Source organism: Crinia signifera, chromosome 7, assembly GCF_055691185.1.
Source record: "Crinia signifera chromosome 7, ASM5569118v1, whole genome shotgun sequence".
NCBI classification, from domain to species: domain Eukaryota; kingdom Metazoa; phylum Chordata; class Amphibia; order Anura; family Myobatrachidae; genus Crinia; species Crinia signifera.
In genome coordinates, this window is record NC_139223.1 from 175,600,024 (window position 1) to 175,627,612 (window position 27,589).

The window sequence follows — 27,589 nt, forward strand, 5'->3', positions numbered from 1 at the left end:
GTAAGCAAACTCAGTATTTTATTTGCATGTTGTGTAAACCGAAGGATGTTTAATCACAATTCATTTTACGGCGTGAATGCCTAGAAGGTAAGGCCAACATAGATCGTCCCTTGTACCCCTTTTCCACTTTAGAGCCGGGTCGCACCCAGGATTTTATACCCGGGTGCGACCCGGCTTGCAAGCGCTTTCACACTAGCCGCCCGACTCTGCATAAAGCGAGGCGGGCAACGTCATCGGGAGGCGGGGCCGGGGCAGTGCTGGGAGGTGAGAGCATCTCCCAGTGACCGAACAAGACGACCCAGGTTACCCGTTTCTACTACCCCTGCACCCAGCAGCGTCCCGGATCCAACCCAGGTAACTATAGTACCTGGGTGTGAGTCGGGAGTGCACGTTTCCACTAGCAGAAAACCCAGGTCGATGCACATCCCGCGCATCGACCGGAGATATTTCTGCAAGTGGGGCAGCACGGACGGTGTATTGTTTAGCATTACTGCCTCACAGTACTGAGGTCATGGGTTCTATTCCCTCCAAGTGTTATATATACGGGGCAGTTCGGATGGTGTAGTGGTTACATTACTGCCTCACAGCGCTGAGGTCATGGGTTCTATCCCCACCATGTGTTATATATACGGGGCAGTACGGACGGTGTAATGGTTAGCATTACTGCCTCACAGCGCTGAGGTCATGGGTTCTATTCCCACTAGGTATTATATATACGGGGCAGTACAGACGGTGTGATGGATAGCATTACTGCCTCACAGCACTGAGGTCATGGGTTCTATCCCCACCATGTGTTATATTTATACGGGGCAGTACGGATGGTGTAATGGTTAGCATTACTGCCTCACAGTACTGAGGTCATGGGTTCTATCCCCACCATGTGTTATATATACGGGACAGTACGGACGGTGTGATGGTTAGCATTACTGCCTCACAGCACTGAGGTCATGGGTTCTATCCCCACCATGTGTTATATATACGGGGCAGCTCGGATGGTGTAATGGTTAGCATTATTGCCTAACAGCACTGAGGTCATGGGTTCTATTCCCTCCATGGCTCTAACTGTGCAGAGTTTGTATATTCTCCACGTACTTGCGTGGGTTTCCTCCGGGTACTCCGGTTTCCTCCCAAAATATACTGGTAGATTAATTGGCTCCCAACAAAATTAACCCTACAATGTCTGTGTGCATGTATATGTGGTAGGGAATATATATTGTAAGCTCCACTGGGGCAGGGAGTGATGTGAGTGTTCAACTATACTCTGTAAAGCGCTGCGGAATATGTATGCGCTATATAAGAAATTGTTAATAAATAAATAATAAGTGGAAAAGGGGTATTACTTACAGGTACAGCTACTCTCTTCTGCCACCTGCTGGCTGTAATGGCCAAATACTGAGACTATTTTAGAACAGCTCAGTAAATTACAGATGTCACCAAGTGGCAGATATTGGTGTGTAATACTTTCCTATATGCATCTATAAGAGGGGAACCTATAATACGACAGGAAACACACACACTAAACCAATCATAACACTCAGCACTGTCTACATGATTTACAGTCACAGTGGGGGATTATGCCAGCGTTGGTGCGCAGGCTGTATTCAGAGGACCCAGAACTACTAATATCTACGTGCTACTGGCAACAGCCTGCGGTAGAAAGTCATGCTGAAGAAATCATTGGTAAGGAGGTTGGGTAGGTAGCCGGCAGATTTCTAATATCTCTACCGGACCCCTCTGCTTTCATGTCCCGCCACTGTCCTATGAGGTCACAGACCACCCATTAACACACTTTGCTTTATTTAGTCATAGTGTGAATCAAACAAAAGCAAATATACACAAATATGGAGACATCCAGTGTATTTGTTAAAGTGCCCTGCTTCCACTTTTGTGTCCCATACAACGAGCCGCATTGTATTGTTAGGTCCGTGAATGGCAAAGGAGGCATTACTGGGGAAAAATCGTTTTTTGGAGGCATTAGTGGGCAGAATGGTGTCAGAAGCGTTACTGGGCTAAGCTATGAACACAGAATACATTTCTAGTTGCTAGAATCCCGGTTTCTGTCCAATCGCATGAAGAATACTGGTTACTGCATGTGGCTGTAATAACTACTGTATTACGTGAAGCCAATCAGGTAGGGACTAGCAACTATTTTATACTGTAACAAACATATTAATACATAATAAATAAACAGGGAGAATTGTGGGAGTTGTACAATAATAAAAAAGGTAAAAACAAATGCATACAAAATAAAGATAAGAAATTTGTTTATGCAATAACGTACCAATAAGGAGGAGAGGTTTTTGATTTATGTGCTAATAATCAAGGTGCATATTTACTATACAGAGGGGGAAATGTAATAGGGTGGGAGAATCAGAAAGTGAGAGATTTTTATTTAAAGCGGCAATCAATTACATGGCAAAAATCAACCTGTTTATTTTTTTCAGTGTAAATGATGGCCGCTTTACAAAAAAAGGGAAAACTATTACATTCCACCCATAGAGTTTTCAAAGACACTGATTCTTGGCAGCTTCGACCACTGGATTTAAAGTGGCAACAGCAACAAATGCATAACAAATCTGATTGATCACTATCGCCATTTATAATTCTGCAGTCAATGCTGAAGGGAATCGGTGGCTTTGAATCCCTCGGTTTAGTAAATATATATATGCCGCCCAAACACAGAGCATTAAACACTGGGTCAAAACGAATGCGATGTGCTAAAGCACTGTGCGTTGTGAACTAGAAGTGATGCAATCTAGTTAAAAAAGTGCGGTCGTCACAAACTTTATGTGCTGTAAAATGTGATGTGCACATTGCATCGCACTGCCCCGTCGCACGGTGTATGGGTGGCAATATATGGGAGGTTATATATTACTCAGTAACCAGAATATGTTCATACAAAAGAAAACTGAGAATTATAACTGAGTAACCTGTACTACCCAGGTTGTCTCCTTCAAAGCCCCCATACACTTGTGCCACTTCTCAGAGGTGGTCCCTTTGCATGTGGTCCATATGCATGTGGCAGATCGCATGCGATCACAGCAAGTGCTACCAGGGGCTGTCTGATCCGACAGATCCTACATGCAGCACTTGCGATCTAGGGGCGCCAATCTGATGCGCACGGGACCCCACATCGGATCTAAAACACATGCGATTTGCCCAATTTCACCAGAAACGGCTTAAATTGGGCAAAATCGCAGTAGTGTATGGCCAGCTTAAGGATCCATTGTTTTACAAATGATCATGGAAATAAAAATACAAATTTTGTTTCTCAATGATGCTTTAAACAATGCTATAATGCTTCATTAGCGATTCACTAAATGTAAGCAGCACAAACATGTTACTGAACTAGATTATACTGCCGCTAGAACGTCTCTTTTTAGCCAAAAATTCCTCCAAAGTATGAATATAAACCAGGCCGGTTCATCGTATAGGACAATCGCTATAACAAAATGCAGCCGTCTCTGATAGAATTGGAGGCAAGTTAGTTGTATTGGCTGTAGTCAGGAGTATTCGCATCAAAATAGGGGGCAGGTATTCCAGTTGTAGCGAGAGCAGAGGAACTAGACCTCAAACGCAGGGAACTTGGCTTTCGTCGGGTTCAGCAAGTCGGCTAGAAAATAAATTGTGCCGGCCATCCCTATAGGTAAAACACATTAATAGAACAGGTTAGATTTTCTTGATGAATATAAATCGTCTTAAACAACCATCTAGCATTTGCGCACTAAACGATAGACCATGGTGCAAATACATTTATTTATTTTTTGCATGCAGAGTAAATACCGGCTGCTTTTGCTTGTAGCCCACAAATAATGGGCAGCTCTATTCTTATCATTTAGATATGACCTATTGCAATGATTGCTAAAGACACTCCAGCTGTTGTTGAACTACACATTCCAGGATGCCCTGCTACAGTGTTACTATTTGGCCATGCTGAAACTGACGCAGGGCATGCTGGGATGTGTAGTTCAACAACAGCTGGTTAGCCATCACTGAGCTAGGAGGTTCTGGGACAGTGTCTAGCTTAGATTTTATCATCATGAAAACCGAATAAGTGTACCGCTACCGTCGTTCTGCTTCAGGCACGGTGGCGCGATGCGCTTCGCACGCTGCAATAATCTATCTCTATGCCCACTTGGATCGTTAAAAAAGAAAAAGTTGGTTTAAAAAAAAAAAACATGAAAAATAATGTCGCCCTTTTGACCATTTCCATGCCGTACTTCTGTCAATGTCAACTTAGTGTATTTCGATCATTTTTTAGGTGTCAACCTAATCACTATCGACCTTGTGGCTTCTTTCTCGCATAGTCGCATACAAACAGGGTTGCAGTGCACTTTGGGCAAAGTATATGAACTTTTCTCACAATCGTGGCAGTGTAAATTTGCATGTCGCCGGATGCATGGTGCAGCTCAGTCATACCGGCCCCTGGTCTTGTCTTTTTCATAGCATAGCGCCCCGTACACGCGGCTATAGATCACACATCCACTGGTGGTGTAGAACGTATGCGGACTCTGCACTGTTATCGCATTATAGCAGCGGTGTGAAAAACACTCTAATGCAGTAAAAGTATTACACCCCGGGAGACATGGCGCGGCTCACTCACATATTTAACATGGTGCGTCAAATACCCCGTTTGTGGCTGGTGACTAAAGACACATCTGTAACACAACAGTATAGACATCTTGACCTTTCCTTTGCAATATGTTAGGGAAGAATCCATCACTATACCTTCAAAAAGGGAAAACGGGGAGTCTGGAGTCTTGCAGCCATGTTCACCATAATCCATGCACCACTCTGCAAACTAGAGAAAGAGACCAGGTCAATTCACAGCAGCTGGTGTTCATTTTCTAGCGCCCTGCACCTTTCAGAACCAGTGCAGTTCCGCTTTCTTGCCTGGGGTGTCGCTCTCTTCTGTGGTGCTTCTAGCACAGACTGATCTGTATATCAGCAGAGATACAGACCAAATAGTGCTAGGTGCGCCACAGCAGAGAGCATGAAAGAGGAACTGCACAGATTTTGAAAGTTGCAGGGTGCGACAATGAACAATAAGCAGCGATATGGTCAGCCTACTGTTCACTGTAATTGTTCTAGGTCAGAGGATTCTGAGATCCCAGACACACACCTTACATGCTCTGTACAAGTACTTTACATCGCCAGTCAGGTTGTACATTGCTAGGAAACTATAGGCGTTGCCCGCGGCTCCGTGACACAGGCCATAACCTTTCTTCAACAAGCCACGTTGCCACGAGATCTCTGCGCACTGTGCGGCATCTGATAGGTATCGCTCATCCTGGAAAATCTGCGAAGCAGAAGAAACATTACAAGTCGGCCTCCATGATGGGGTGTTATATTATTGAACCCAGAGGTTCCAAAACTCTGTCTTTGAGGAATCCTAATAGATCAGTTTTAAAGATAGCCATGTTTAAGCGCAGGTGACTTGATTAGTACCTTAAGGTGCATACACACTGGGCGACTTTGCGTGTATGCTGACAGATGAGGAGGAAAATCGCTGGGCTGAAAAACGCTCAGTACACACATATATGGGCAGCCGGGCCAGTGATGATACAGGATATTATGAAAACATATCACATTATGTGGGCCGAAAATGGATTTTATGGTGCCAGGTCACAGAGTCCAAAGCCCCGAAGCAGAGAGGAAAAAGGGTGACACCTGCTGCCCCAGGGGGCACTCACCTATTGGACCCTGTCTGCTTTTGTGTGTTGTTGCTATTTCCAAGTATCTGTGGACTTGGAGATTCCTTTTCTGGGTAAGAATAGAATGACCACCTGCCCAGAGCTGCACACTGCAATGCCCTTAGACTAGTAAACTTGGTAGACATGTACAAAGCTCCTTTGGCCTTTGAACCATAGAACAGTTGCAATTGTTCTCATCATGCTGTACTGCTGTGCTGACAGGCTGAGCATTATCTGACCAGCAAATAATAGAACCGGATTTGAATCACAACAGGAGATTGGACAACAGGATTATTCCCTTCATTATTTTGCATCTGTAACTGGCTTCAAACCGTATTAAACCTGTACGATGTAACATTGTTCTGGCCACTCTGGTAACAAAAAGGGCCCTGACTCGGGTTTTAGAAGAAAACGCAATGCTGGGCCTTCCGACATAGTCAGAGCGTCTGCATACTACCAGGATCACCAGAACAGTGTTCACCTTCTTGTTGATCCAAAGGGAACAATGACAATTAGATGGAAGCTCCAAATGGGTTGGGATCATTTGGTCTACAGCATGATGGTCTACAGTCATTAGGTCGACATGGGAAAAGGTTGACATGGGTGTAGGTTGACATGGATCTAGGTCGAAAGGTCATTAGTCCGACAATGTCTAGGTTGACAGTCAAAAGGTCTACATGGGATTTTTCACTGTTTTGTTTACCAGTATGTCAACAGAGTCGACATGGACACAGTTTAAAGTGCACCGTATCCCCTCGCATCGCTCGGCACACTATTTTATTCTCCCACCACGCCCTAGTGGATGGTAGGGCATGAAATACCGCCTGTCGGCACATGTTGGCTCAAAAAACAGTGAAAAACCTCATGTCGACCTTTTGACTGTCGACCTAGACACTGTCGAACGAATGACCTGTCAAACTAACGACCTTTCAACCTAGAACCATGTCTACCTTTTCCAATGTCGACCTAATGACTGTCGACCAAATGACCGCATCCCCTCCAAATAACAGCCGTTCTCCAGAAGCATTGCAGACTCCTCTGCCTGGAGGAGAAGAGCTCCACCTGGTGGTTCAACCGAGATGTCATCATCTGGCTCCCCCCATTGGTCACCAGCTTTTGTAAGGACAGGTGGATTACTCCGCAGGGCGCAGGATTCTGCAAGCATGAGGAAGGCGGCTTCTTCATTTCCCTCACATGATTCACAACTCAAAGACAAAGACTGTACCAAAGGTCCGATTCGGAGCTGAGAGCACGGACGTTAATTAGCGGCAGCCAGCGTTCAGTTAAGATGCCGCCCCGCTACAGTAAAATCTCGCCTTGTGAATTAAAGTGGTCACTCTGCAAATAGATGTGTACGGCTACATAGCCATTCGCATCCGCGCGAGTATGTCCAAAGCCCATGGAATGATTTTTACAGCTCATCGCAGGTACAGCTTAGCCCCAGATTTACTTGGCGGCTGCGATGAATACAGACACATCCCTGGCCAGTGTCGCGCAAGCGTACTGCGAACCATATGCAGTGTATCGATATTTGGCCGCCGTGCAATCAGGTCTGAATTACCACCCGAGCCACAACAAAATGAAATGCCCAAAGTACAAAGTAACATGGGGGGTCCCGGTTACAGAAAAACACAGTAGAATCTCTGAGACTATCCCCCCCCCCCAATATACCAAGTCTCTACACAGTGCAGACAAACAGCATGGACAGCCAAGATAGGACAGCGGGTTTTCAGCAGGACACTTTGGGGCTGCAGTATAGGGTTACACATAACTGTGCGCTGCACCTTGTAGGCCTGCGTTAACATATAAATAACGCCAGGAGCTCCGTGGCACCAGTGCACCAGCAGGTCTCGGTTGTCTCCGATGCAGGGAGGATAGTTTCCGGATGGGAATTTAAGTTGACGGACATATTCTACGCTGGGTCGGACGAGGGTCTGTAGCTTTTCCCGGCTGGTATTAGAGGCAGGCTGAGAGAGAGAAGGAAATGTATTATACAAATATAAATATACTGACCCTTATCTATAAATGGTACACAGTAATACAGCCAGACACATGTCCTAGTGCGGGTGTGGATCATTTGGTCTACAGCAACTAGGTCGACAAGCATTGGGTCGACACCACTAGGTCGACATGGGTCTAGGTCGACGTGGGGCAAGGTCGACACAAGCATTAGGTCGACATGGGCAAGGTCTACAGTCAAATTGTCGACATGGGGTTTTTTTTTTGCCCGAATGTCGACACTGTCGACATGGACACAGTTTCAAGTGCACCGCATCCACTCGCTGCGCTCGGCACATAATTTTATTCTCCCACCACGCCCTAGTGGATGGTAGGGCATGAAATACCGCCTGTTGGCACATGTAGGCTCAAAAAACTGTGAAAAACCCCATGCCGACCTAGACCATGTCTACCTAATGCTTGTGTTGACCTAATGACCTGTCGACCTAGACCCATGTCAACCTTGGCCCATGTCGACCATGCTGCATGTCGACCTAGTGGTGTCAACCCAATACTTGTCGACCTAGTTACTGTAGAGCAAATGACCGTATCCCGTGTGAAGAATAGCATGTAGAGAATGGTCCTGTACCAGGAAGACTGCCAGCAGGGCACGCAAACCAGGAATGTGAAACACTAAGGACAAGTCGGACCTGATTGTCCCGGCAGCTCCCTGGGAGGGATCACATGCGATGGCACTTCATGTGCAATTTATCACATGCAATTCCCGGGGAGCTGCAGAGACAATGGGAGTGGGGGACAGCAGCGGGTATATGCCCGCGACCAGAAGCAGAGGGGGGGGGGGGGGGGGGGCGGCGCAGAGTACCAGGGAGCCGAGCAGGAGAAGACGCTGCGAGTGGCGGGAGCAGAGCACTTAAAAAAAAAAGCCCATACAAACGCATAGGAAGCCATTGATTGGTTGAGACCTCTCTCAGCCAATCAATGGCTTCCTAAGCGTTTGTATGAGCTTTTTTTGTTTGTTTGAAGAGCTCTGCTCCCGCCACTCGTGCTGCCGCTGCAGCGTCTTCTCCTGCCCGGCTCCCTGGTACTCTGCGCCGCCCCCCCCCCCCACCCCCCGGCTTCCTCCTCTGCTCGGCTCTGGTAGGTCCCCCGTTAGCTGCAGTCCCCCGCAAGGCTCCAGACAGCACATAAGATTTAGCAAATCTTATGTGCAGCCCGTCCGACCTCCCGACTCCGATCCAATGCGCACGGGGCCGCACATCGGGTCGGAGGGGATGTCTCCATATGCGATTTGGGACTATTTAACGGCCCGATTCATCCGAATCAGGCAAAATCCTGCCCAAATCGCATAGTGTATGGGGGCCTAAACTTTGGGGTGGGTCATGCATTGGGATCAGGGTTTGGGGTTCTCCAGCATAAGATTCATAGCAGACATGCTGTGTACTGGGATTGATATATGATTAATAATACCTGCCTATAACACAGTGAGCGACCATATCCCTGTGTGTACGGGGCAACTGTTGCCGGGAGCACGCTACCGCAAACAGCCCTGGGGTGGTCGGCGGATCATGCTCCTGTGATCAGCTGTTTCCCCCCGCAGAGAGTCTCCTGTTCATCAGCGACCATCTCTGGATGCTGATGAAAGCGGGAAAGTGAGCAATATATTGCTCCGTGTGTACGGAGCTTAACATGTCATTGCAGCTCTGCTAAAAAGGGAGGAATTAAATGGTTACTCCTATTACACCAATATCCCAAGGCCAAATCCTGCAAGTGTCTGCTTTCTGGGATTATTCAGTATGACGTCTGTTTTAGGACATAGCTCCTCCATGCCGTAGACTGACCAGCGTAACATTGTGTATTACAGTGAAAGCAATTTACAAGCACGACTGATGTGCACCCCCCCAAAAAAAGCCACGTGTCTGCACCACCCCAAAAAAAATTCTGTCCATGAAAGGAAGGTTTTTGCGAATGTAAAATTTTTGTTTTTACATTTGGGTCAATAGTAACATAGTAATTAAGGTTGAAAAAAAGTTCATCGAGTTCAACCTAACTTGTAACTAGGGATGCCAATCCCGGGGCATTTTTTCAATCCCGGGATTCGGGATTGAAAAATGCTCAATCCCGGGATTGGCCTCCCTAATAAAAAAAAAACGGGCAATCCCAGATGTCAATATAAATTGCTGCACCCCGCACATCATCCCCGTGCCCATAGTCTCTGCCTTGTCACTTACGGCGGCAGTGGCGGTGACAGGGCACAGGCAGCATCTATCTCCGGCGGGTGGGCGGAAGGCAGGGGGCATAACAGCGGGCGTCTGTCCGGGTCAGCACGACAGGCAGAGCAGCGTCCGGGCTGCGCAGCGTGACGTGATGTCAGGGGTCACGCTGCGCAGCCTGGGCGCCGTCGGCACAGCACACTGTCCCTCACAACTCCCGACAGCAGCACCGGGGGTAATGAACAGTCAGCCGGGCAGCGTCTGAGCCATACTCATTGGCCTCCCTACTTGTAACTACTGACTATGAGTAAGTCATATCTATAGGATTCCCTTAGTGGCCAGGAACTATTCTATTCTCAACTCCACGCCGACGTGGATAGTGGGGGTATGAAAAGATCAGAGGATGCGTACCGCCGCCCCGCTGCGCTCGCCACGCTTCGGGTTCATGTTGATCGTGGGGTGGCGTAAACTACTTTTGGGGGGACATTTCACTGTTCAGGGGTGTTTTTGGGGGTTTCTGGGCCATTTACCATTGTTCCCTATGATGATTTGGTGAAATTGAGGCATTTAACATTGTTTCCTAATGGAAATCGGGGGCATCGCGGGTAAATTGAGGCATTTAACATTGTTTCCTATGGGAAATCGGGGGCATCGCGTCTGGACCATTTAAGCCTTTTTTAGCCGCCTGCGACGCGACCGACGCGATTTTGACTTTTTTCAATGCATTTCAATGGGAAAATCGGGGGCATCGCATCGGTCGCGTCGCAGACCACTAAAAATTACACCCGATGCCCGGGATTGTGGCCGTGCTAGGAAACAAGTACCGGCATAAGTTTCCGAACCTATGTGTTTTTATGAAAACACTATAAGGACTGGTTAGCAAGGATTTTGTTAAATGCCTGAAAATCCCTTATAGTTGCTGGGCGGTTTTGGCTAATTGGACAGCTTCCAAGTGATACTGCGAAGGTGGGCGGGAGTAGGAAGATAAATCCAAAAGCAGCAATCTCCATGATATCACCGATTGGTCCTCTGGCTCCCACACCCCTCCACAGCACGTACAGGTTGTGACTACAAATAATTATATAGCTATCTAGCAGAGTAGCTATGAAACTGATTAGTCATTTACAGATGGATTCAGCCCGCCAGTGCGACATATCCATAGCGCTGGTGGGGGGTGTGGCCGGCGAGCATCTCCCACGCTTGCGTGTCCAATTACCGAGTGTGGGGCGCGTGAGAGTCTCGTGTGTGCGCCCCATTCTGGCGAATGGGACGGGGCGGCGCAGTCTGGTAGGGGATGGCGATCAGATGATGAGAGCAGCTCCATCCGTAGTTAGAAGACGCCAATGTGCAGGGCTCATACACTATTCCTGAGAGTAAGATGGTCCTGCTCCCTCTCTGCTGTAAGGACTTGTGTCAATGGGCCCGATTCAGACCCGAATCCGCAGCCTTGCCTATTATTGAAAGACCGTGCATGCGCAGGGTACGCTGTGTGCATGCGTGGGGTCCCCCTGCGGACGTACCATGCGAAGGCTAGTGGTGGCTGTCCACTCGCAAGGTGAATGACAAGCGCCGGGCATTTCGCCAGAGTTTTCTGCGTTTGTCAGCGGCAGCCTCCTTCTCCCCGCAGCCATCACAGCACTGAGTATGTCTAGACTTACTCAGCGCTGCGAGCGGGGGGAGGGTTCACCTACTCGCTGGGCTCTAAATACTCGCAAGCAGCCCAGCGAGCAGGTCGGAATCGGGCCAAAATGTATTATTTCAGCTTCTTGAACTCAGCTTTTTTGTGCCATATTTAGCAGCACACACTATAGGGGGGGAATTCAATTCGGCGTGAGGTAAAAACACCCTGCAGACCTCCTGCCCAGTTTTGGATTACCGTGGGTATGTGCATTCCCGATACCCTGGGGTGTTGGAAAAAAATAGATAGTCCACCTCATCCCATGGGGAGGGGACTGCTAGGAGATGTAGGGGTCCCAGCTTCTGTCTCCAGGAGGGTCTCAAACACACACACACACACCTCACAAACTCACAGAGGAACACACACACACACACACACACACCTCACAAACTCGCAGAGGACCACACACACACACACACACACCTCACAAACTCGCAGAGGACCACACACACACACACCTCACAAACTCGCAGAGGACCACACACAGACACACCTCACAGACGACCCCCCCCTTCCACACACACACACACACACCTTACAACCTCGCAGAGGACAACTCACACACACACACCTTACAACCTCGCAGAGGACCACACACACACACACACACACACACACACACACACACACCTCAGAAACTCGCAGAGAACCACACACAGACACACCTCACAGACTCACAGAGGACCCCCCACAGACACACTTTACAACCTCCCAGAGGACCACACACACACACAAAACTTACAACCTCGCAGAGGACCACACACACACACACACACACACAAACCTCAGAAACTCGCAGAGGACCACACACACACACACACTTCAGAAACTCGCAGAGGACCACACACACACACTTCAGAAACTCGCAGAGGACCACACACACGCACACACCTCAGAAACTCGCAGAGGACCACACACAAACACCTCAGAAACTCACAGAGGACCACACACATGCGCACACACCTCGGAAACTCGCAGAGGACCACACACACGCGCACACCTCAGAAACTCGCAGAGGACCACACACACGCGCACACCTCAGAAACTCGCAGAGGACCACACACACGCACACACCTCAGATATTTGCAGCGGATCACACACACACACACACACACACACACACACACATGCGCACACACCTCACAAACTCGCAGAGGACCACACACACTCAGACAACCAAAACTATTACAGGACCCCGGCAGGTTACCTCAGAATGGCCGCCACATGTGTGATCAGCAAATGTTGGTTTATTGTCTATTACAGTAGGAGCAAGTTTCATCTTTGCTCCTTTGGCCATGGCTAGCCATGGCTATTCTATTGTTCTCAGCTGCAATACGTATTGTATTGCAGCTGAGAACAATAGAATAGCCATGGCTAGCCATGGACAAAGGAGCAAAGATGAAACTTGCTCCTACTGTATGTATATATTCTTCAATAAAGGATATTTTCCCCAATATGCCTGATGCTGTTCTTATGTTAGTGGTGCTTTTGGGGTGGATATGCCTATAACCAATCTCTATGTATTTCCCTGTTTTTAAATGACTTCCTCCAGGGCAATAGTACATTGTGTATGGTTACCCAAATAAGCCCATATATGAGCTGGCACTGACAGTGCCGGCTGAGGGTGCTGCCTGCACATAGCATGGCACTTCTTACATTCCGTCACTCATCACGAACGACCCACCTGCAATAAGTAGTAGTAGATGCCTGCCAGGCCGTGGGCTGGTCCCACGTAATGTTCTCTGTACCACTCATACATTAATGGGCTCTCGTTGGCAATACGTTTCTGAGCTGCCATGTTCTCCCCGGATCGCAGGGCCGCGTCACACACCTGAAAACATTACGCACCTTAGTACATTCCGGTAACTCTGCCAACCATAGAGATCTGTATTCTACTGTCTGCCGCTGAACCGTTCATACAAACAAAGCCTAAACTAAGAGGCCAAACCAGACCCGCTTGTAGCAGGACAAATCAGTCCCTGTCCTCGATAGTTGCAAACCCCCAGGAGCAGTCTTTGCCATGATGGGGCAGTCCTGTCCTCTCCTCCAAGCACCCGTGCATGGCACCAGATCGCTACCGCAGTGTTCGTAGGACACGGGTGACAAAGCTGTGCTTACTAGGAATGCGGGAAACAGAACTCAGATAGGACCTGCCCTGCTTATACTGAGACAGCCCATAGGTCCGTATACTCCCACTGAGTGTATATAGGATCTCATGTTCGGTTTAGAGATCTTGGATAATATAAAAGCAGCGTTATTGGAGGCAGCTGCACCACTTATAACCCAAACGTGTAATTTTCTGCTCGGCTTCTGCAAACCATTTTGAGGGCGTACGTTGCCAGTTATAGGGACAACGTGACCTGTTCTCTAGCAGTAGGATATGAGCCACACGAGCCCCCTGCACACATTTCTCCCCTCTCCACCCACTGACTGGACAGAACATAGAATACTCCGACCTCCTGTATGTGTCGGCCAGGAATCTTCTCCTCTGCGTAATGATGGTTTATGAACAGCAGGGTGTAGAGGTAGCCCATTCGGCCATATAAAAGTTCATCTGGTAGCCGGGACTCTGGCTTGATCACGGATGAGTGCATCTGTAGAACCCTGCAAACAGCACAGGAAACAGATGGGATAACTAGCAGGAGAAGTGCTCTGTGTATATAGGAGACAGTAGAAACATAGAATTTGACAGCAGATAAGAACCATTTGGCCCATCTAGTCTGCCCCTTTTTTTACCCTTCAGGTAATCTCAACCCTTTTTAATCCTTATTTCTTTGTAAGGATAACAGTATGCCTATCCCAAGCATGTTTACATTGTTCTACTGTCTTAGCCTCTACCACCTCTGATGGGAGGCTATTCCACTTATCCACTACCCTTTCTGTGAAGTAATTCTTCCTCACATTTCCCCTGAACCTACCTCCCTTCAGTGTCAGTGCATGTCCTCGTGTTCTATTACTTCTTTTCCTTTGAAGAAAATTTCAAAGGAAAAGAAGTAATAGAACAGTAGGATCATGCAGAGCTAGGGGTCTACACCGGAGACGCCTTCATCTCCTGCTCGGTGCACGTAGGGGACAGCAGGATCATGCAGAGCTAGGGGTCTACACCGGAGACGCCTTCATCTCCTGCTCGGTGCACGTAGGGGACAGCAGGATCATGCAGAGCTAGGGGTCTACACCGGAGACGCCTTCATCTCCTGCTCGGTGCACGTAGGGGACAGCAGGATCATGCAGAGCTAGGGGTCTACACCGGAGACGCCTTCATCTCCTGCTCGGTGCACGTAGGGGACAGCAGGATCATGCAGAGCTAGGGGTCTACACCGGAGACGCCTTCATCTCCTGCTCGGTGCACGTAGGGGACAGCAGGATCATGCAGAGCTAGGGGTCTACACCGGAGACGCCTTCATCTCCTGCTCGGTGCACGTAGGGGACAGCAGGATCATGCAGAGCTAGGGGTCTACACCGGAGACGCCTTCATCTCCTGCTCTGTGTACGTAGGGGACAGCAGGATCATGCAGAGCTAGGGGTCTACACCGGAGACGCCTTCATCTCCTGCTCGGTGCACGTAGGGGACAGCAGGATCATGCAGAGCTAGGGGTCTACACCGGAGACGCCTTCATCTCCTGCTTGGTGCACGTAGGGGACAGCAGGATCATGCAGAGCTAGGGGTCTACACCGGAGACGCCTTCATCTCCTGCTCTGTGCACGTAGGGGACAGCAAGATCATGCAGAGCTAGGGGTCTACACCGGAGACGCCTTCATCTCCTGCTCGGTGCACGTAGGGGACAGCAGGATCATGCAGAGCTAGGGGTCTACACCGGAGACGCCTTCATCTCCTGCTCTGTGTATATAGGGGACAGCAGGATCATGCAGAGCTAGGGGTCTACACCGGAGACACCTTCATCTCCTGCTCTGTGTACGTAGGGGACAGCAGGATCATGCAGAGCTAGGCGTCTACACCGGAGACGCCTTCATCTCCTGCTCTGTGTAATGTACATGAGCGTTCCGTTGTAGTTCATCTTCCCTGCAGAGTTCTGCAATTATCACATCACATTAATAAGTAATTACTTGCTACTGAGTTACAGACTCAGGATATGGAAGACAGTCTGGCAAAAGGGATACGGTTATTACGTCGACATGCACTGGGTCGACCACTGAAGGTCAACAATTGGCTAAGGTCAACAGGGCTGGAAGCCCGACACAAGCATTAGGTTGACAATGGCAAGTTCGACAGTGAAAAGGTCGACATGAGGTTTTCATAGGTTTTATCTTGAGCCGACATGTGCCGACAGGCGGTATATCATGCCTCTACGGCTTGGTGGGAGTATAAAATAGTGTGCCTGAAGCACGGCGAGCCATAGGAGGAGGCGCGGAACACTTAGACGGTGTCCATGTCGACTGTCAACATTCAGGACAAAACAAAACCTGTGAAAACTCATGTCGTCCTTCTCATTGTCAACCTAATGCTTGTGGCCACCTTCTAAAAATGTCGACCTTAGCCATGTTGACCTATTTCAGTGGTCGACCCAATGCATATTGACCTAAATTGGGTTGACCCAATGACCCATGCCCAGGCGAGAAATGTAGGAAAGTAGAACAGCTATCATTCTCTAGAATGAATTTTAAAAAGGTTATTCATGGGTTGCTATGGGCAACAACTTGAAAAAAAATAACAAAAACTTAGAATAAAGTCGTGTACAAACATTGGTTGGCAGGTTATGTAGCATCGTACCGCGTGTCCACGGCTCTTCTCCTGTGGGCGATAGCGATGTTCGGCCCTGTGGCGTCGCTACCACCCAGCGAGATAGACAGTGCAGGCAAGGCAATTTTGACAGCCGTGTATTTGGACTTTGGCCTTAGCCAAAATCGCCCTGCAATTGGACCGTCTGTACAACCCTTAATAGTGTAACTTGCAGGTGGATAAGGAACCGGCACTTCCCTCTCCGATACCCGCTAGGATCCCTCCATTGCCACACGCAATTCGATATACCAATATTGGCCCCCGCAGCTACCGCCATCTGAAAATGACGGTTGCTTGTTGTAGTCTATGGAATACTCAAAGGGTTGCCCCGGAAGTGACCTTAATGCGGAGCAGCTCTTTTCGGAGCCCTTATCCCTGTATCTGCAGCTTAATGCAATCCTGGGCAGTAAGATCCCGCTTACATCGCATTTAATACACCATCCGTCATAAATGGGCCCATGAATCAGTAAGGAAGTGAGGGGTAGATTTATTAAGCTCGGTGAGGTGATAAACTGTCTGTTTTTTATCACCGACCAATCAGCTCCTACCTGTGAAGTTACAGGCTTGGTCTGAAACATGACAGGTAGGAGCTAATCGGCCGTTGATAAATAGTAGACAATTCATCACTTCACCGAGCTTAATAAATCTACACCTGTGTGTGGAAAAAAGTCACGCCCGCTGCATATAAGCACTGCGTATGCAGAATCAGAAACTCATTTGCACAGTGTTGCACATCAAATTAATCAGCACAGTCTCCTAGTGTGTCCTAGTCACAATGTAGGGCCAGCAAACTCCGCAGCTCTTTCTGTTTCTCTGTCATCCCTCCAGCACCGCCGAATGAGCAGCTACTGTAGCTGGAAGGCTGAGATCCTACCTCCAAGTCTGTCTGTTGTTACCCAGTTTGTTTTATCACTGTCTACTATTGTAAAGCGCAACGGAATCTGCTGCGCTATATAAGAAACTGGAAATAAATAAATAAATGAACAGCGAGCTCATAATAAATCTCCTATTTAGAAGAGGCGAGCCTAGATGTGCTTGAGAGGTGTAATGTAACACTAGGTGATTCATCGCGCCCTACGGGCGCTCTTCACACCGTCGTAAGGGGCTGCGCCCCCTTAATTTGTGAACATTTGCATATGAGAAAGATAGTTAGAATTGTATGAAAGATGGCCTGTATTGCAACTTGAGTTATAGGTGAAATGTGTTAAATAGAGAGCATATGATGTGGAAGGGGGTGTGTATTGTTTTGTTTAATTAAAAAGCGGTTACAGAGTAAGATGTACATTGATAGTGTGGATGGTACAGTGACATTTGTGGGTGTGGGGGGGGGGGGGGGGCTGTGTGTGCATGTTGTTTAGGTGTGTGAGTGCAATAGTATAGTAGGGTGTTTCTGAGTCAGCGGCTCCCCACTGGTGGAGGTCACGACACAGGAAAACAGGAGGCTGGGTAGTGATAGGGGTGTGTGGGCATAAGGGGGACTAAAGAGGAGGGTGGGAGATACTGTGCAGCTTCTGCCAGTGGGTGAGAGTCCAGCGTGGCAGTACAGGAGTACAGGATGGTGGCCCTTAGTCAGTGTCTCCTCCTACTGGGTGGGAGTTCGGGTGCATGAGAGCAGGAGGCTGAGCTATGAGGCATGATAGGGGTATGTGGGCAAAACAGCGTCAGCAAACTCCCCAGTGGTGGAAGTTACGGTTCAGGAGAGCAGGAAGCTGGGTAGTGATAGGGGTGTGTGAGTATACGGGGGACTAAAGAGGGGCTTAGGGGTGCCGTGAATTGCGGGAGGGGCGCGGGGGTGCCGTGAATCAAGGGAGGGGGGTCGGCGAATCGCGGGAGAGGGCGGGGGTCCGCAAAGCGTGGGAGGGGGCGTGAATTGCGCGAGGGGGGGTTGCGAATCGCGGGAGGGGGGTGCGCGGGGGGTCCGTGAATTGCGGGAGGGGGGGGGGGCACGGGGCGCGATGAATCACCTAGTTGGTTATATATTCTTGTAGAAGGATGGTAGGATGTTGCTGTCATTCAGAATGCATTTACATAAACAGTAATAGTAGCAGTAAAAGGTCTGACTTAAAACACCTACAGTAAAACAGAACAGGTGTTATATATTATACAAAGAATTGGTTGATGATGTGTAGGTTGACGTGCACATAGTTCATAGTTGTCACTGGAAAAAAATTGGTACAAGAAAAAATCAACACAGAAAGTTCAACACATGTAAATGTTGACATAAGTGTGGCACTTCATCGGTGTCCATGTCGACACATGAGAATGAATATGAAAACATTCAAAAAAAGAAAAATAAATCTTCAAAAACTCATGTCAACCTTTTTCATTGTCGACCATAGCCGTGCCAGTGTTTTGCATGTGCCATTTAATCCTGGGGTTGCCGTGAATTGCGCGCGGGGGTGGGACCTGAAAAGGATCACATGATCGGGGCAGTTAGAACAAAACAGAGGAGACATATCCTCCAAAATCATTTAATAGATGTGCCACCTTTTTAAAAAAATGAAATATATAGTACAGCAATATGTACAGTGGAGGGAGGAGGTGAGGGGTGTCCGCGAATCGGGAGGAGGGGTCGTGGGTGGATGCCATGAATTGCGGGGGGTGCCGCGAATTGTGGGAGGGGGGGGCGCGGGGGGTTGCAGTGAATCGCGGGAGGGTGGGTCGCGGGGGCGGGGGGTTGCCGCAATGACAGGAGGGGGGGTCAGGGGTGGGGAATCGCGGTAGGGGGGGTCGTGGGGGGCACCGTGAACCACGGGAGAGGGGGCCCGGGGGGTTGGCGCGAATCGTGGGAGGGGGTCGCGGGGTGCCGCGAATCGCAGGAGGGGGGTGTGTCACGGGGTGGGGCCGCGAATCGCGTGAGTCACCGGGGGTGCCGCGAATTGCGGGGGGGTGTGCTGTAAATCGTGGGAGGGGGATCGCGGGGGGTGCCGCGAATCGCCACAAGAAAAAATCAACACAGAAAGTTCAACACATGTAAATGTTGACATAAGTGTGGCACTTCATCGGTGTCCATGTCGACACATGAGAATGAATATGAAAACATTCAAAAAAAGAAAAATAAATCTTCAAAAACTCATGTCAACCTTTTTCATTGTCGACCATAGCCGTGCCAGTGTTTTGCATGTGCCATTTAATCCTGGGGTTGCCGTGAATCGTGCGCTGGGGTGGGGGGGGAGGGAGGAGGTGAAGGGTGTCCGCGAATCACGGGAGGAGGGGTCGTGGGTGGATGCCGTGAATTGCGGGAGGGGGGGTCGCGGGGGGGGTGTGTGGGTGCCGCGAATTGTGGGAGGGGGGGGGTTCGGGGGTTGCAGTGAATCGCGGGAGGGTGGGTGGCGGGGGCGTGGGGTTGCCGCAATGACAGGAGGGGGGGTCAGGGGTGGGGAATCGCGGTATGGGGGGCCGTGGGGGGCACCGTGAACCGTAGGAGGGGGGGCCCGGGGGGTTGCCGCGAATCGTGGGAGGGGGGGTCGCGGGGTGCCGCGAATCGCAGGAGGGGGGGTGTGTCACGGGGTGGGGCTGCGAATCGCGGGAGTCACCGGGGGTGCCGCGAATTGCGGGGGGTGTGCTGCAAATCGCGGGAGGGGGGTCGCGGGGGTGCCGCGAATCGCCACAAGAAAAAATCAACACAGAAAGGTCAACACATGTAAATGTTGACATAAGTGTGGCACTTCATTGGTGTCCATGTCGACACATGAGAATGAATATGAAAACATTGAAAAAGTGAAAAATAAATCTTGTCAACCTTTTTCATTGTCGACCATAGCCATGTCAGTGTTTTGCATGTGCCATTTAATCGTGGGGATGCGGTGAATGGGGGGGGGGGGGAGGGAGGGAGGTGCATACCTCCCAACATGACCCTCTCCAGGAGGGACACATTGCTCTGTTTCTGGACTTTCTTCTTAATTTATGGATTACCATCACCTGTGCTTAAACACCTTTCTTATCAATTACCCTGTTTAAAACAGGTGATGACAATCATAAATTAAGATGGAAGTCCACAACCCAGCGTTACAGCTCCAGACAAACTTTGAGTGACAGATGTAGCCAAATATATAAGAGATGAGGGTAATGCCACAGCTCTTGGTGTACAGCGCCCTCTAGTGCTGACTGTTACTAACATTCCCATACAACAGCCCTGACATGGAAATACATTTACTAGGCACTATGCGGACGTACCAGAGGCGTAACTATTAATTCTGCGCCCCCCTGCAGAAAATGCCCCCTAGAGTAAACACCACCCTGTCACCCCCCCATGCGGCCGTTACCTGAGCCGCGGCCGCAGTTGTTCTGCCAGTGGAGGGGAGACGGGGTGCTGTGGAGGGGAGCTGGGGTGCACGGAGGGGAGCCGGATCCATCTGCGCCAGGTCCTGGCTACTGCTCCTAATGAAAAGTGACACTTGGAAAATGGCTGCCCCCATACAGCAGACGGAAAACTGTCTGCAGCATGGGGGCAGCCATTTTCCGAGTGTCACTGCTGCAGCAGTAGCCGGGGGAGCTGGGTACCGGCACAGGCGCTGGCAGCAGAACTGAAGGCAAAGCAGTGAGTAATAATAGTCCCGCAGCCCCCCCGGCGCCCACACCACCTCAGCGCCTCCCCACCACCGCGGGGGCTGCGGGACTATAGTTACGCCACTGGGATGTACAGTATATAATGACCCTTGCCCAATGTGTGTAACTAGCAATATGTGTGATTAGAATGTTAAGGGTCTGATTGACAATGACAAAGAGAACAGGGTTTGGTATAGAACTAGAGGGATGTGCTGGGGAGTCAGATCTGGAACCTTTACCTTGAGATACAATCCTCTGCTTCCTTGTGGTTTCCCAGCTTATAGGAAATGACGGCCATTACTGCATAGGCCCCTGCGCAGCCGCACAGAAAGGTGACGTCACGTTTATTGACGCAGCGAAGGCCTTTGGAGGCATACTCCTGTGCCCTCTGCAGGTAGGATGGATCTCCATACACCTCAGACAGGTGAAGATACAATAGGGCAATTCCTAGAGGAAAAAACAGGGTCTTAACTTATAACAGCTTCATAAGGGGTTTAGGGTGTTTGTGTAGCCCAGGACCTACCCAGCCGGAAACATGAGGATCGAGGCCGGAGCTGATGTCACAGACCCTTCCTTGCAAATGACCGGGGACACCTGTGATTTTCCTGATACTCCCAGAAAACAGCCGATTGACACCCACAAATGGCGGCCTCCTGTCAAACAACTTGTGAACGGCTTGCAAACAGAGTAACCACTGAATTTTGGCACGGTTTGGCCGTGCACACGCACGTTGTGATACGCATGCATGCGCAATCACTTGATACCCAATCGCCTTGCAAATTGGCACAACAGGGATCAGGTCTGAATAACACCCATATTCCAGTAGTTTGCATTTTCCGATGCAGGTGCATAAGGGAAGGGTGTTCCTCGCTAGGATTTACCTGACCAGCCTGTGTACACTGTGAAGTCTCCCCGGTCTGCAGATTTCAGTCCCTTCTCCATGAGCTGGAGGAGTCCCTGGATTGTGCTGTTCAAGCGATTTACAAAGTCAGGAGTCAGCTGTAAATACAACGGTCAGATAATGAATGAAGGAAGCATCGTCTAAACACTGAAAACCAAACAACGCTTGGGATGGGGGACGGACGGGGGGAAGGACAGATGGTTTATTATTCTTTAGCACCTCGCAGAAGACAATAGATAATGGAGGTTATCCTGGTTGGCACAGTCCCATGCGAATTAGCACGGGAGCGCAATGTTTTGCGCTGTGAGTGAAAGGCCAAGGTGAACACAGCAGTGCGTGCGCGGGGCGTTCTCATGAAATAACCCGATGATGCGGGTGCCGGTGAGCTGACATCACTGGATGTCAGCTGCTCGTCATGTCCTCGCACAGGACACATGCAAGCCTAGACACCTAAGAGTGTCTTAGTATTGCGTATACGCAATACATCATTTGATGGTTGGCGACCATCGAATGATGTTGGTGTTGCCCCAATGGCTGCGAATGGATCTTTATGCAAAATATCCATTCACATACGTGCGGGGGAATTCGCCCTGCGAAGGGGGGCGGCGGTCTTTGCGAGCGGCGGGCGGGCTTTAAAAGACATGCAACGCTGCGTAGATGTATGAAGCAGTGATAAGGGAGGAGAAGGGAGCCAGAGGAGAAGTGGGCCATGGCAACCAATCAGCACTGAAGTAACATCTGTAATTTGCATAATATAAAATCATACAGAGCAGCTGATTGGTTGCCATGGGCTAGTTCTCCTCTGGCTCACTTCTCCCTTATCACTGCTTCATACATCTACTGTACCCCTTTATCTCTCCCCTAACTTTGATACTTCTCCCCCTAGTAACCCGCTCAGCTCACCTTTCCAGTTGCATTGAAAGCATTCGATGCGCCACTACTGTAATCTGGAAATGGATTGGGAAAATTTCTGATGTCCATGGTGCAGGAACTCTAAGGAGAAAGCAACTGCAATTAGACATCAGCAAAATAGCCCGTTGTCTAATCTTATACAGAAAAGAATGAAGTGGAATTATTCTATGCGCTGTGGCCTCTCATTGTAGTAAGAACACAACTGAGGCGCTGTTTGACTTAGGGCCCATCTCAATTTTTACCGGGTTTGGTTCATAAAATCCACAGTAAAATTGTTGACAGTGTCTAGGATCAACCCCAAAAGGTTGCCATACATAAAGCCCACAAAAACAGGGAAAAGAAGGTTAACACAAGCAAAATATCAATGTGAAAATTGTCTACACATAAAAAGGTCGATGTGAGTTTTTTTTATGTTTTAGGGGTGTCAATTTTTAACTTGACACGCATGGACCCCCAATTAGTGTATTCACCATTCCTCGGGCAAGTGCAGATTACCGTTTCCAATCTTAGTCCATGTTAATGGTATAGTATAAGGAAGTTCCCAAAACAAGAAATAAAATTGTGAAAAACTCATGTCGACCACTGTCATTTCACCCGTTTGACCCTTTAAGAGGTCGACCTAAAGTTTGGATACCATATTCCTCCTGTTGCATTTATAAGCGCATATACGCAGACAACTTGGTTCCTTGACATTATACCAAAGTGTCCAACTTTCACTGCTTAGCCATGAAGTTACAAAGTGCCGTAGTGTAGAGTGACCTCTAATGATAAATTCACTGTAGATTACCAGTCATCTGAGCTAGAGGAGACCCAGCAGCCGGCCAAGACATCCGACGAAGCCCATCCAGTCAGACGAGACTCAGCAGATGACTCAAACCATGCAGCCGGCCAAGGTCCAGCAGCCAACTGAGATTATCTGAGTCAGTCAAGACCATCCAAGACTCAGGCCCATCCTGCCTGCCGAGCCAATCTAGCCCAAGCTGCTTGCCAGGAATATCTAGACATGGTTGCCATCTGAGACCCAGCTGCTGGACAAGCCTATCTAGCTGGCCAAGCTCATCTAGCTGGCCATGCCTTAGCTGCTGGCCAAGAGCATCCAACCAATTGAAACCCAGCAGATGGCTGAGACCAACCAGCTAGCTGACACCCAGCCGCCGGCCGAGACCATCCAGCAGGCCAATAATATACAACCACAGACAGACCATCCAGCAGCCGGCTGAGGCCATCCATGCCCTAGTCGCCGGAATAGCCCATCCAGGCAGCCAGGCTTATCCAGTTGGCTGAGCCTAAGCTGCCGACCGAGCCCATTTAGCTGGCAAGACCATCCAGCCAGATAAGACCATTGAGTAACCTCTAATGATAAATTCACTGTGGATTACCAGCTGAGCTAGAGGAGACCCAGCTGCTGGCCAAGACCTTCCATCCAACTAAGCCCATCCAGCCAGAACCGACCCAGCAGATAACCCATACCATCCAGCCGGCCAAGGTCCAGCAGCCAGTTGAGCCCATCCAGTTGGCCAAGGTCCGGCAGATGGTCAAGACCATCTAAGACTCCTATCCTACCTGCTGAGCCAATCCAGGCCAAGCTGCTGGTTAAGCCTCAGATGCCAGCCAGGAAAATATAGAAAAGGTTGCTATCTGAGACCTAGCTGCTGACCAGGCCTCTCCAACCGGCCAAGCTTATCCATCAGCACAAAAAGATCATGGAAATAATATTCATCTTCATGATCGATATTGTAATGCATGCATAGTCTGGGGTTAGATAAAAATTGCACATGTGCAGTTACAAAGAGAGTAAAATAAAAGGGGCAGACTAGATGGGCCAAGTGATTCTTATCTGCCGTTAAATTCTATGTTTCTAGGCTAAAAGTTGGCACGTACCCTTTGGAGCAGGAGACGCAGAGGGATTATTAGGTTCCAAATTAAATGGTAGGATCAGCATCAAAGATGGAGTTTCATGCCCAATGCATCACAATGTTTGGTTCGACATGATGGGAAAAATGTAATAGCCTGTGGGGTGGAGGGTGTTCAGGAATGCGTCTAAGTGGGCCCATATGGTTTAAGTGACAATCATCTACAAGACAATAGCAGATTGGTTTTCACCTTGAAAATTATTACCGCTTTAAAAATTACGGGTAGACTCGCAGGAATTCCCGAACAGCTTGCATTTCGCAGGCTATTACTTTTGCCTGATGTGTTAGTTGAATTAATCCAAAAATGTTGCAGCAGAAATATACTAATCGGTATCCAGTCAACAGTGTCTACGTTGACTGTCACCAGGTCAACCCTTATTGGTTGACAGTAAATGGGTTGAAACATGGAAAAAGTCGATGTGCACTAGCTCGACAAAGAAAGATGGTCAACACAAGCAAAGGACGACATGTTAATGGTGGACACAGGAAAAGGTCAACCTGAGTTTTTTTTGTTCTTACTTCATTATCCCAGTGGACATAGGGGGATAATATAATAGTGTGCCGAGTGCAGCGAGGCACCTCACCCGAATGGGAGGGGACGCGGTACGCTTATATGGTGTCCAAGTCGGCAGATTTCGACAGACACCAGGTGAAAATCTCTTGTCGACTTTTTCAGGTGTCAACCAGTTCCATGTCAACCTTGTTTCTATGGCGATCTACTACATATCAACCTATTCCATGGGCGGTATTCAATGAGAATACCTGCGAGGTGCAGCGAATCCTTTTTAGGATTCGCTGCACATTCGCCACGTTCCGGAGCCTCGCTGGCTCCGGTATTCAACGAGTCAGGGGCTCGCTGCCCCTGACTGGCGAATATGAGCTCCTGCGGCGATTATATATATATATATTTTTTTTAATTAAATATATATTCATGTGCTTACAGCACATGAATAAAAATAGCATGCCCCTCCTCAAAATAAAATTCCTGATTTTTTTACACCAAATGTAAAAAACAAAACACTTTATTTTAAAAGTTCACATTCCACTTCACCATAAAAAGATAGCGATTGCTACTCGGTGAATCATGGCGAAAAAAACCTTGAAATGTATTCGCCATGTGGTCATTGAATAGGGTGATTCACCGTTTTAGTCAGAAATTCGCCAAACAGCACAAATTCGCCATAAAAACATGGCGAATCAGGCTCATTGAATACCGCCCCATGTGTCAACCGCATTCCCTGTCGACCAATAGTGGGAAACCTAGAGACTGTCCACCTAGAAGCTGTCGACCATTTAATATGGAACCTACTAATCTTCTTGGTGTCTCCTACTCCGATGTGTATGTGCCAACGTTTCTTTTATTCTGTTTTGAACTGCACTAGCGCAATTATTATCTAACTCGAGGTGATGCATTCATTACAATATCGATCAAGAAGATGAATATTATTTCCACGATCTTCCTGTGCATTAATTGAACACAAGGCAATTAATCATCAATCTGAAAGACCGAGGCTGGACCGCCAGCGGGCCCTCACTACACTAGACCTCCGGAAACCCCACAGGTGCAGTATGTAATTCCACAGTATGAATGTTACTATAAGGAGTTTCTTTAAACACTTTATGAATTTGTTGCTTTGATAACATACAAAATATAGCATTTAATAATATTTTACTTGTCCATTTAATTCTTAAGGGATTTCGTTTGGTAGCACATTCAAATAATATTTATTTTTTTAACTTATTAAGTGAAATTACACTTAATCAGAAATAAAATACATTACGCATAACTGATAATTATACTCAAGTAGTACTGGAGGTAATATGTACTTAAAGCTTCATCACCACTCACGCCATACCTTTAAAGAACACCCCGCTGTGATTGGACAAAGGGTTGAGTAGGAGGACCTATAAGTATTCTCAAACTGGGCAAATGCCACATCTGATTTGTTATCCTGCTCACACCTCACCATCAGAACACTGATTCAAAATGATGGTACATGACCGATAATGAATACTTCTACTATCGATGGCGAAGAACTAGAGTTTCCCGCTTTTAATGGAAACTGCTTGTCCTGTGTTTTTTTTTCCAGTCGTTTTCAGTGCTGCTAGGCTGACAGCCAGCAGCTCTGCAATGCTCCAACTCTGAAGCTGGGCATACACTAGGTCAGTGGTTCCCAACCCTGGTCCTCAAGTACCCCCAACAGTGCACGTTTTCCAGATCACCTGGCAGGTGCACTCTTTCTTCAGACACATTTGAAAAGATCCACAGGTGGAGCTAATTATGTCACCTGTGATTCTGTGTGGAGACCTGCAAAACGTGCACTGTTGGGGGTACTTGAGGACCAGGGTTGGGAACTAGGTGATTTCTCCTCTCGAAGAAGTCGCCTGCAATCGCATTCAGTCCTTTTGCATGCGATCCCAGCCAACCACCAATTAGTGTTTGCTCGTCGTACTACGGGCATGGTGCCTCGCTCGGCACACTTTACCTTTCTCAATAGTAGTCAACATGGATAATAAAGTATGAACAAGTTCTTTAAATGAAACAAATCATGAAAAACTCAAATAATGGTCGACACAACAACTGGAACCACCCCCATTACACACTTCACCCAATAAAAGACCCCCCTATGCCAGAGCTGGCCTATCAGTGGGCCTTCAGCTGTTTTAAAACTACAAGTCCCAGCATGCATTACCACAGTTCTACATCCTCCTAATCAAAAAAACAACCTGCGGCAGAGCATGCTGGGTGTTGTAGTTTCACAACTGTTGGAGAGATACTGAAGAAGTTGGCCAAGCCTACACTGTCACACACACACAAGCCTATCCAGCCCTGTCCCTCTAAAAGACCCACACCGGACCATCATGCATCGGGACTCACAGGGAACCGCAGTGCAGAGGACTTCCGGCGAAGGGGATCTAGTCGCTACCGTTTCCAGGGATACTGCGCTGCGCCAGGGGGCTTTCCGGGCATCGGCGGTGCTCCGAGTGACGTCACTACGGGCGTCCTTTCTGATGCCTGCTCCTTCTGCTCCATAAG

At 48.6% G+C, this 27,589-nt stretch overlaps 1 protein-coding gene across 4 annotated transcripts; it reads right to left on the bottom strand.

The window, feature by feature from the left end:
- Positions 1-1,780: 1,780 nt before the first annotated feature.
- Positions 1,781-27,589, bottom strand: LANCL1 (LanC like glutathione S-transferase 1). Of its 4 annotated transcripts, none has more exons than XM_083154471.1 (10): positions 27,431-27,589; positions 22,631-22,720; positions 21,708-21,825; positions 21,066-21,273; positions 13,997-14,144; positions 13,225-13,371; positions 7,478-7,660; positions 5,123-5,299; positions 4,729-4,801; positions 1,781-3,640 (listed from the first exon to the last, which is right to left on the bottom strand). In XM_083154471.1, the coding sequence occupies exons 2-10, from the start codon at positions 22,706-22,708 to the stop codon at positions 3,564-3,566; spliced, it is 1,209 nt and encodes a 402-aa protein (XP_083010597.1). In that variant the 5' UTR covers positions 22,709-22,720; positions 27,431-27,589; the 3' UTR covers positions 1,781-3,563. The 4 variants fall into 4 exon arrangements, with proteins under 4 accessions (XP_083010597.1, XP_083010598.1, XP_083010596.1 ...); XM_083154472.1 differs by lacking the exon at positions 27,431-27,589 and adding an exon at positions 27,039-27,156; XM_083154470.1 differs by lacking the exon at positions 27,431-27,589 and adding an exon at positions 26,409-26,563.

Excerpts from the sequence above, each read along its gene's own strand:
- LANCL1 (XM_083154470.1), bottom strand. The coding sequence starts at position 26,522 with ATGGTGAGGTGTGAGCAGGATAACAAATCAGATGTGGCATTTGCCCAG. Across the intron at positions 14,145-21,065 it reads GCAGAGGATTGTATCTCAAG|GGTTCTACAGATGCACTCAT; the intron begins GTAAAGGTTCCA and ends TGCTGTTTGCAG. Across the intron at positions 13,372-13,996 it reads CTGGCCGACACATACAGGAG|GTGTGTGACGCGGCCCTGCG; the intron begins GTCGGAGTATTC and ends TAATGTTTTCAG.